Below are 12061 nucleotides of genomic sequence, written 5' to 3' on the forward strand. Positions count from 1 at the left end.
TGTTGTGTTATTGTCAGGTACGTGTTGTGTTATTGTCAGGTTTGTGTTGTGTTATTGTCAGGTTTGTGTTGTGTTATTGTCAGGTACATGTTGTGTTATTGTCAGGTTTGTGTTGTGTTATTGTCAGGTACATGTGTTATTGTCAGGTTTGTGTTGGGTTATTGTCAGGTACGTGTTGTGTTATTGTCAGGTTTGTGTTGGGTTATTGTCAGGTACGTGTTGTGTTATTGTCAGGTTTGTGTTGTGTTATTGTCAGGTTTGTGTTGTGTTATTGTCAGGTACGTGTTGTGTTATTGTCAGGTTTGTGTTGGGTTATTGTCAGGTACGTGTTGTGTTATTGTCAGGTTTGTGTTGTGTTATTGTCAGGTTTGTGTTGTGTTATTGTCAGGTACATGTTGTGTTATTGTCAGGTTTGTGTTGGGTTATTGTCAGGTACATGTTGTGTTATTGTCAGGTTTGTGTTGGGTTAATGTCAGGTACATGTTGTGTTAATGTCAGGTACATGTTGTGTTATTGTCAGGTACATGTTGTGTGATTGTCAGGTACATGTTGTATTATTGCCAGGTACATGTTGTGTTATTGCCAGGTACATGTTGTGTTATTGTCAGGTTTGTGTTTGGTTAATGTCAGGTACATGCTGTGTTATTGTCAGGTACATGTTGTGTTATTGTCAGGTACATGTTGTGTGATTGTCAGGTACATGTTGTATTATTGCCAGGTACATGTTGTGTTATTGCCAGGTACATGTTGTGTTATTGTCAGGTTTGTGTTTGGTTAATGTCAGGTACATGTTGTGTTATTGTCAGGTACATGTTGTGTGATTGTCAGGTACATGTTGTGTTATTGTCAGGTTTGTGTTTGGTTAATGTCAGGTACATGTTGTGTTATTGTCAGGTACATGTTGTGTTATTGTCAGGTTTGTGTTTGGTTAATGTCAGGTACATGTTGTGTTATTGTCAGGTACATGTTGTGTGATTGTCAGGTACATGTTGTGTTATTGTCAGGTACATGTTGTGTGATTGTCAGGTACATGTTGTATTATTGCCAGGTACATGTTGTGTTATTGCCAGGTACATGTTGTGTTATTGTCAGGTTTGTGTTTGGTTAATGTCAGGTACATGTTGTGTTATTGTCAGGTACATGTTGTGTGATTGTCAGGTACATGTTGTGTTATTGTCAGGTTTGTGTTTGGTTAATGTCAGGTACATGTTGTGTTATTGTCAGGTACATGTTGTGTTATTGTCAGGTTTGTGTTTGGTTAATGTCAGGTACATGTTGTGTTATTGTCAGGTACATGTTGTGTTATTGTCAGGTTTGTGTTTGGTTAATGTCAGGTACATGTTGTGTTATTGTCAGGTACATGTTGTGTGATTGTCAGGTACATGTTGTGTTATTGTCAGATATGCCAATTCTCCGCCGTTGTTTGTTCACACAGAACCAAGCCGCTCCAGTGTGTCAATTCATACAGCACGCCAGAAAAGAGGCGTGACGGAACACGTCATGTTGATGTGTGGTTTTTTCAACGTGTTTCCCCCGGTGTCCTCCTGTTAATCTCAACATGTACCGCTGACTGTTTATCATCATATGATGCAGTTGACTGAACACCATCAGACTGTGAACACCATCAGACTGAACACCATCAGACTGTGAACACCATCAGACTGAACACCATCAGACTGAACACCATCAGACTGTGAACACAATCAGACTGTGAACACCATCAGACTGAACACCATCAGACTGTGAACACCATCAGACTGAACACCATCAGACTGTGAACACCATCAGACTGAACACCGTCAGACTGTGAACACCATCAGACTGTGAACACCATCAGACTGAACACCGTCAGACTGTGAACACCATCAGACTGTGAACACCATCAGACTGAACACCATCAGACTGTGAACACCATCAGACTGAACACCATCAGACTGTGACCACCATCAGACTGAACACCATCAGACTGTGAACACCATCAGACTGAACACCATCAGACTGGAGTTAAAACAAACTCTCTAACGTAGTGAAACTCTGTCTCTGACAGACTCTGAATCATTGTCTCCTTCTTGTAACTTCAGCATTAAATGAAAACAGTAAGTTGTGTGTTTCCTTGTAAAAAGTGTCAGTTTGTGGCAGCATGGCTGTACCAGCCTGTCTGCTTCTGTGTCTAAAGTGCTAAAGTCTTACCTGCCAACATTTAGCAGCTGTTTGAACACACTGTTTACACTGATTTCACCATTTACACTCAATTTATGAAAGAAACATGTTATTGATCTAAACATGTCACATTTTACAAACACACTAAACAGTAACCAGTATAGGCGACTTCTTTGTCCCCAGACTCCCTTAACAAATGTGTCAGTTTAGTGAGTTGTTGAGTTGGAGACACTTTATAAACTGTGTGAAACTCTGTCTCTGACTGATTTGTTCCTTCTTCTCAGTGATGGACGGGTTGATTTCATATAGAGCAGGAAGTGACATCACATCACAGGTGGTCACTCGAGGAGCTCTTGTTGTGCTATAACTAAGTGCAGTGTGAAAAGCACTATACACTTCCTGTGACATCACAGGAAGTTTCCATAAAGAAACAAAACATGATTTTTTTAACAAAATGTCTCATTGTTCTGATTTGTTCCTGACACACAGACCAACATCAGTCTTTATGTTGAGATGTTTCAGCTACAACCTCCATCAGCAGGTGAAGCTCAGTGAGGACAGTTCATCATGTGACTCTTCCTCTTTCCGTGTGTTGAGAAGAAGAAAATAAGACAGCAGCGAAATGTCATCAAATGTCATTGACTCAGTTTGACTGTGACATTAACTCGTCACATTAACACACATCTGTCTGACTGCTGCTCACACACACAAACACACACACACACACACACACACACACACACACACACACACACACACACACACACACAAACACACACACACACACACACACACACACAGCAGTGAGATTTCCTCTGGTTATAGATAATTTCCCTGAACAACACAAACCAGCCGATCAGAACCGGACCAGGACCTGACAGTGAGAAACCTTCAGACTGACTGTTAACGCTTCACTCACACATCAGTTACTGTCACCAGCTGTTCACATCAACATCAAGTTAGAACTGATGAAACTCATAAACAAACAAACATGGACGCCTCACATCCACCAGGGTCCATCATTCAAGAATATAAAGATGTTCTGGATGAAGTCAGCACCAGTTTTTATCCCTCAAACAACCAAACAACTTCACCTGTCCAATGATTCAGTCAGAAGATGTATCAGAATCTGTCCAAACAATAAGAAGGTCTTCGCTAATAATCAGAAGGTCTTCGTTAATAATCAGAAGGTCTTTGTTAATAATCAGAAGGTCTTTGTTTATAATCAGAAGGTCTTCGTTAATAATCAGAAGGTCTTTGTTAATAATCAGAAGGTCTTTGTTTATAATCAGAAGGTCTTCGTTAACAATCAGAAGGTCTTTGTTTATAATCAGAAGGATTTACACATGAACACGTGAATGTTGATCCAGGTTAAAACACCAGAACTCTCCTTTAACTCAAGAAGAATCATGTCATTGTGCAGCAGACAGACATTTTTCACCTGCAGGATGAGGATTTTGAGTTTTTCCTAGAAATTCAGATCTTTAAACGACCTTCTGGGTTTTCAGCAGTGTCGGGTAACGTTACTTTTAAAAGTAACTCATTACGTTACAAGATTACTGCCATTAAAAAGTAATCTAGTGATCTAGATCTAGTAATCTAGTGAGAAGAGTAACGTGTTCTGTGACTCGTGTCTTATAATCTCCATGGTTTCAATGTTTGTACTTCATTTATTTTGGTTTTATCATAGATTTATATTCTTTATACTATATTTTATATATATTTTTATTTACATTTTACTCTGTGCTTATTATTCTTATGTCATAATTTGTAAACTTTTTTAATCAAATGTTATGTTCTATCATTATTTTTATTGCTTGTTCTTATCTTCTATTATTTTGACTTTATTTTATTGCAGTTGGTGCGTCAGTCTGTTTTCTTCAATCACTTGTGAAGATCTTTCATTTTGATTTGTCTGAAAGGTGCTGTACCAATAAAGTTTGATTGATTGACTAGCGTTAGCTTAATTAGCTAACTACAGCTGATAAACTGTTGAATGAGAAGCTGCTTGTGTTGAGTTCATTGTGAGAGGAGGTGAGAACAGTGATGATGTAGCGTTTCCCTCAGTACAATAACCTGGCGTGTGCAGTATCACAGTGGACGTCATGGAGCAGCTGAGGGAGGAAACACTCCTGAGACCTGAGTATTTATGATGAAGACCAAACTGGTTCCCTCAACACATCCAACCTGCACCAACATCCAGCCTGAAACTCGCAGTGTTTCCTGCGCGTCATTGTGAAAAGTGATCGGCACAAACACTGAGTGGAAAGTTGGCCCGAGTCTGCAGCAGAGCTGACAGCTGGACCGGCTCCATAAAACAACACATGCAGCAGCTTTGAATCAATACAACATTTGCAGACGCATGGATGGACGTTCTGAACACGGACGTCAATACGTGTTTGTTCAACAACACACGGCAGACACACAATCAATAGCAGACACACACAGTCTGAGTGAGCCTGAGGAGGGCAGGAAGTGTGCAGCCGGCTGCGGCGTTATCGTCCTGACCGATCACCTGAACGTCCTGCAGCTCTGCACAGTAACTGAATATCAAGTTGACCTTTCAGCTGCGAGCTGCGACGTCTGTGCAGCTGTGAGGTGTCGCTGAGGCCCACAGATAACTCGGGAACACTTCTGACTCCTGCATCCATCAGCTGGGTCTGATACACACATTTATTATGTTCTGGTGCAGCCGAGGGTGAAGTCGAGTGTGTGTGTGTGTGTGTGTGTGTGTGTGTGTCTGTTTACATGAGCCCCAGACACACAAACAATCACACGAAGCCTCCGAGGAGAAAAGTTGCATTCATGCATTTCATGCTGATGAATCCAAGAGACACAGTGTGCTGTCAGCACATCTCTGTCTGCCTCTCTCTCTCTCTCTCTGTGTGTGTGTGTGTCTGTGTCTGTGTGTGTGTGTGTGTCTGTGTCTGTGTGTGTGTGTCTGTGTCTCTCTATCACCTCACCTCATGTCATCTCATCTCAAAACTGCAAAAGTAGATTTAGTTCATTTAATTCTACAAACTGTAGAAATCAATAGAGGGTTTGATCAGACTCATTACCACTTGCAGCCTTTTACTGGCCTGTTATTATTCATGTGACGGGTCAATAGGTGGCGCTGTAAACACATCACAGGCTGAAATCAAGACATGTAATCTGACTCAGATTATCAATCTGAAATAAACAAGGTTTTAAATGTGAACTGATTGATTGATTTCTTCTCCTCTGTTGCCAAAGTGAATCAGGTCATTCAAGTTTCATCTCATGTGATCAATAAGCAGCCGACAGCCTCTGACCGGATCAGTCAGTACTAACACTGACTGACTGCTCAGCTCAGCAGTATTTAAATGACACAGAAGCTTTTTACTGTTTTGATGAAAAACAGACAGATTCATTCAATGTTTTCCTGTCAGCTGATTAAATGCTCTTTAACGTTCACAGTGTTCTACACGGACTATTTTGTTTACCACAAGCATGTAAATACTAAATTGCTCTTGTTTTATAAGGAGTTTGGCTACAAACTGTTATCAAAGGCGATCAGTGAATTAGGTCATCAAGTTTCATGATTTGTAATCAATAAGCAGCCTGCAGCCTCTCAGCTGATGGTCGTCAATGACAACATGTGCCAGTAACACATGTCAGCTAATGTATCGCTCGGCCGGTTGCAAAACTGATAAGAACCTGAGAAAGAAGCGGGATCTGTGTCGCACCGAACCAACTGGAAACAAAGCTGTATAAAATATGTATTTGATTAATAGCCTGTATAAATAATACAGTATGAAGCTTATACACGTTTAAATCAGACTGGTTTGGATTATTATGACCGACTGCTCAATTCAGCATCATTCAAATCACCATACATTAATTTAAGTGTGTTAAAGCCTTTCACTGGATTCATTTCATTACGAAGAGTCACATTAGTTCAGTTCTTCGCTGTCAGCTGATTTAAAAGGACGCAGATTATAACCGATGCTTCTCTCAGTGATTCATTAATATCACAGTCTGTTCTACACTCATTATCTTTCCTGTACGCAGATAAACACTAAATGGTTCATGTTTTCTCTGGAGTTCGGTCACAACCTATTAAGGCGATCAGTAAAATACGTCATCAAGTTTCATGATTTCTGATCAATAAGTAGCCTATGACGTCATGACAGTCAATACTAGTATATGTTAATACTTTATGTGATCTCATGTAAAGCTCGAGCCGGCTGGTAAATATGATAAGAAGCTGCACTTGGAGAATGTGAGAAAATAACCCGTGTCGCACTGAACTCGTTTGAGTAAAAGGTCTATTTAATATTTATTTGCTCACTTGAAATTGTCTGTAAACGATACGAAGTGAAATCAGAATGTTTTGATTTTATTACGTCTGAATGCTCAATCCGGCATTATTTAAATTAACATCGACGCTGTTTATAGTTTTTTAAAGCCTTAATTGGATTTATTTCATCGGAGCAGAACTGGTGTGTTTCCATGAAAGAGCTGTTGGAAAAACGAGCATTGAACTCTTCAAAGAGACAAATTCATTCACTTCTTTCCTGTTAGATGAATTAAATGTGAGCCGAATGTAAGAAACACTTCTCTTGGTGCTGTTTCAGTATTATTTTACGTTCTGCGGTTGATATTGTTTTGCTGATAAGCGTGTTAATATTAAATTGCTCTTTTTTTCTATGGTGGTCGGTTACAAACTACAAACAAACTGAGCAGTTTCCAGACCCGTTTTAAACAGAGTAAAGCTGGGACTCACTCACCGTTGGGGCGGCCGAGGCAGGAAGCTGCAGCTCCACGAGCCGGTACACATCCACGGCCGAGCCGTTGTCGCTCCAGGCGGATGCCGCAGACAGCGCCAGGGTGTCCGCGGTGCGCGCGGTGCAGTTGGGCTCGCTGCACGAGATGACGCTCTGCCGCGCGGACCGCTGCACGGAGCTCCTGCCGCTCATCGTCTCCCGCCTCCTCCTCCTCGCTCCTCCTCACGCGCTCTGCAGGAGTAGACACACTGACTGACAGGTGGCAGGAGGTGGAGGTGCAGGTGGAGCACAGGTGAGCTGCATCGTTCACATTATCAATACCAAATATAACCAGCTAATAAATGATCAGGTATTGATACAGATGAAACTACTGAGCAGTGTAGTGACATTAACTCCTTCAGCTGGGACCTCAGGACTCACTGGGGTGTATCTGACTGATGTACACACCTGTGCTTTGTCACACAGGTGCTCATGGGAAATGTAGTTTTAGCTCTCAAGATCCAAACAGATCCTCGTGAACGTGTCACAAAAACTGAAGATAATAAAATAATGTAACAGCTCAACATGGTGCAGTTTAAATCTCAAACACAGGAAGCTCTGTCTCAACAGGACACTCCCACTGCGGTCCATTTCTAAACACAAAGGAGTCACCGGGTCCTTACCGTGTATTATATGGTCATTCATCCTGGGATTGGTTCTGTAACTACCAGCTGTGTCATTGTCACCTCGTACTGTTCACACCTCCTTTATACCCATTTACATTACATTTACATTACATTTACATTTACATTTACATTACATCTACATTTACATTTGCTTTTGTCCAAAGCGACTTACAATAAGAACATTTATCACAAGAGAGCAACCAGAACATATCACCATCGATAAAGTAAAAAACAAAAATAGAAACAGTTTCCAAGCCCTCGGCAAAGTAGCTGCTATTTATCAAGATGCCATAAGTACATAAGTGCTATGATGTAAGTGCTAAAGGTCAGAACACACAAATGCTTTTTTTTTGTTTTTTTGGGGGGGCGGGGGGGAGTCATGCTTTGTGGGTCCAGGTGAAGTCTGAACAAGTGAGTCTGGAGTCTTCTGCAGAAGATGGCGAGTGACTCTGCTGTCCTGACATTGGTCAGTTTTACTAAGTTGGTTCAGTTTTACTAAGGTTGAGCTTGAGATGATGTGCAGTTGTCCAAGCGGAGATGTCTGCCAGACATTCAGAGATGCGCGTTGCAACATGGGTATTGGAGGAGGATGGGGAAAGGAGAGGAACAGTTGGGTGTCGTCAGCATAACAGTGGTAAGAGAATCCATGTGATGTGATTGCAGAGCCCACTGATCTAGTGTATAGTGAAAACAGAAGCGGTCCGAGTACTGAGCCTTGAGGGACACCAGTTTAACCATCATATCTCCAGGAGCTCATATTACCCTATCACCCAACTAGAGCATTACGCTCCCAGAACGCAGGATTACTTGTAGTTCCTAAAGTCTCCAAAAGTAGAATGGGAGCCAGAGCCTTCAGTTATCAAGCTCCTCTTCTGTGGAACCATCTTCCTGTTTTGGTCCGGGAGGCGGACACCCTCTCTACCTTTAAGAGTAGACTTAAGACCTTCCTCTTCGATAGAGCTTATAGTTAGGGCTGGTCCAGGACAGGCCCAGGCCCGTCTTGGACCAGCTCTTAGTTATGCTGCTATAGGCCTAGTCCGGGGGACAATGACACACTGAGCTTCTCTCTCCTCCCCTCCCCTCTCCTCTCCATCTGTATACATTATGCCTGTATACATGCCCCATCTCTGCATGTCACTGACTTGCTTCTTCCCCGGAGTCCTTGTGCTTTCTAGTCCTACAGGCTCCCTTGGATCCTGGCCGCGCCCGGGTCGTGGATCATGGATGCGCCCACTGCTATGGCCCTGCCTGATCGTGGATGCGCCCACTGCTATGGCCCTGCCTGATCGTGGATGCGCCTACTGCTATGGCCCTGCCTGATCGTGGATGCACCTACTGCCATGACCCTGCCTGACACCCACCACTACTGTCGCTAATATTAGTCACATCTCTGTTACATACGTTCCACTACTATTATCGTACTGCATTGCTACATACCATCCTTGCCATTGATCATTACTACTGTTATCACTAGTAATCACATTTCCATGTGCATTTCATCATTATTGCTGTAATACATCTTTGTGTACTTTCACTCCTGTCAACCATCGCTTATAATTGAATACATTGTGATCTCGTTGATCTGCTCTGTACATGCGACATCTATTGCACGTCTGTCCGTCCTGGGAGAGGGATCCCTCCTCTGTGGCTCTCCCTGAGGTTTCTTCCGCATTTTTTCCCTGTTAAAAGGGCCTTTTTTGGGGCAAGTTTTTCCTCACTCGAATCGAGGGTCGAAGGACAGAGGGTGTCGTCTCTGTACAGATTGTAAAGCCCTCTGAGGCAAACTGTGATTTGTGAATTTGGGCTATACAAATAAAATTTGATTTGATTTGATTTGATTTTAAGTTACATTACGTGTACAATTTAAGTTACGTTAGGTGTATAATTGAAGTTACGTTACGTGTATAATCAGGGCTCGACGGTGCGAGCACCTCGTCGCAAATGCTAGTAAAAAATAGTTCAGTGCGAATTGTGAAATGCAATTAGTAGCACGTGTGCAACTACCGAATTTTACCGTTCAATAAATGTTTAATGATGTGTTGCTGACGTTTGGAGGTTGTGGCCGGTTGTGCACTTGAATGCAGCCTCAGCTGAAAAAAAATAAATACGTGATTTACACGTAGTGAGCGTGCTTGCAGACGTGCTGCGGAAGGCGGTTAAAGGCAGAGGGAGTATCTATGGTAACGAGGCAAAGCCAAACAAACGAAAACAAAACGTATGAACTATGAAGCGCATTAGCGCTTATTTTAAAAGGGCGACAGAGCCAGAAGCTGTGGACCCAGGCACCGAGGCCGAAATGGTGGACGAGGACGAGGAAGAATTAGACTTAGATGAAGAAGCTAACATGACTGAAGAAACCGGAGGAGCAGGTGATAACGCTACCATTCCCAGCCGTAAAAAGTACAGGTTTAATGCTGACTGGCAGAAAACATTCCCGTGACTCCTTTATGAAAACCAATTAATGTATTGTAAGTACTGCAAAGCGCAGAAGCAAGCAGCTGGAAAGTCAGTTTTTGTCACAGGCAACGCCAACTTCAAACGAGATAATTTAACGAAACACAGTAAATCCTTGCAGTCTCGACAACTGAAGACTTGATGAGGATCAGCTTGGAGGGGCCTTCGGTCGAGGAATTCGATCCAACTCCTGCAGTGGACCGCTGGCTGACCTCCAAACGGGCCAGACGGCCAGATTACAAAAGCTGCTGGGACGATATCCTTTGTGTTTAAAGAGACTGAGCAGACTGTGATTTTGCATTTAGAACTACTTGCGTTGTAACTAATTGGTGAATTTCATTTGAAATTCAAGGACATTGACCCCCTCACCTCCCCTCCCCTTTAATATTCAAGCACATTCTGTGAACCCTGCCTGTTGTATGAATGTTCAATGTTAAAACACAGGCCAAATAAGCTTAAGTCTATTGTCAGTACTTGTTACAGTATTATTCTCTGCACTATTTGGAGAATTTTACTTGCTGTTTTGATACTGTCTCAGTTGCACTGTGCACATTTGCACCAATAAATAACTGACAATACATGAGTTGTTACAGTATTATTCTCTCTGCACTCTTTAGAGAATATAACTAAAACTTAAAAAGCTATGAATTTAATTGTTTTGCTTATAAATGCCTCCTCGTTGACCTCATATCACTTTATTAAAGAAAAACACATTATTTGGTAACTTTTCATCGTGCACCTAAAATTATTTGTGTGCTGCTAGATTTTTCAAATTAGGAGCACACCTGCTACTTGGGAAAATGCTAAGCATCAAGCCCTGTGTATAATTGAAGTTACGTTACGTGTATAATTGAAGTTACGGTACGTGTATAATTGAAGTTACGCTACGTGTATAATTGATGTTACACTACCTGTATAATTGAAGTTACGCTACGTGTATAATTGAAGTTACACTACCTGTATAATTGAAGTTACGCTATGTGTATAATTGAAGTTACGCTACGTGTATAATTGAAGTTACACTACCTGTATAATTGAAGTTACGCTATGTGTATAATTGAAGTTACGCTACGTGTATAATTGAAGTTACGCTATGTGTATAATTGAAGTTACGCTATGTGTATAATTGAAGTAACGTTACGTGTATAATTGAAGTTACACTACCTGTATAATTGAAGTTACGCTACGTGTATAATTGAAGTTACGCTACGTGTATAATTGAAGTTACGTTATGTGTATAATTGAAGTTACGTTATGTGTATAATTGAAGTTACGCTACGTGTATAATTGAAGTTACGTTACGTGTATAATTGAAGTTACGCTACGTGTATAATTGAAGTTACACTACCTGTATAATTGAAGTTACGTTACGTGTATAATTGAAGTTACACTACGTGTATAATTGAAGTTGTCATGTAGTGATGAAGGTTCACTGAGCTGCTTATTTAAAATAAGTTACAGCTGACAGGAGCAGAATCCTGTTTGTTTGAGCTGACAAATGTAAAAAGACAAAGTGTAGCTGCACACGTCCTCCACATGTCCCTCATGTTGGTGTGGATGTTAAACAGTAGGAGTGTCTGACAGACATGAAGCCGGTGCCGGAGGAGGAGGTTCTGATGATACCTGCCTGTGAGGTCATTAAACACATGGTCTCCTCTCATCATTTCAAATCTCCACAGTTCAAACGTCTTCTTCATGTTCTCTGGTTGTCTCGCTTCAACTATTTGCAGCGCCTCCTCTGATTGGACCGACTTCACCCGTGTCTGTAAGCTTTTACAAAATGTGGACCGAACCAGAGCAAAGTGAGAATTCAACCTAAACAAATGCAAAGTTTCAACAAAAGGAAAAAAGTTTTATCTTCTGGCTAGTTCTGTCAACATTAGTTCTGGTGATTGGTCGACTGATCTCCAGGCCGAGTGTTAGTGTGTTGAATTATCGTCTAACCCAGTGAAGTACTCTGAGGCTGTGGGTGACGCTCTCAGAGTACAGGCCCGGTTACACTCTGAAGTCTTTAACCCAACAGTCACACTGATA

At 41.6% G+C, this 12061-nt stretch overlaps 1 protein-coding gene across 1 annotated transcript in view; it reads right to left on the minus strand.

The window, feature by feature from the left end:
- LOC311271002 (melanopsin-A-like) overlaps positions 1–7175 on the minus strand; it is a 38735-nt gene extending 31560 nt beyond the window's left edge. Inside the window, exon 1 of the mRNA XM_084376324.1 lies at positions 6912–7175. Within this exon, the coding sequence (XP_084232450.1) occupies positions 6912–7100 (189 nt within the window). The 5' untranslated portion in view covers positions 7101–7175. The remainder of the gene's footprint in view (positions 1–6911) is intronic.
- Positions 7176–12061: the final 4886 nt, after the last annotated feature.

Source organism: Pagrus pagrus (genome assembly GCF_965226575.1).
Source record: "Pagrus pagrus genome assembly, chromosome: 15".
Classification (NCBI taxonomy): Eukaryota; Metazoa; Chordata; class Actinopteri; order Spariformes; family Sparidae; genus Pagrus; species Pagrus pagrus.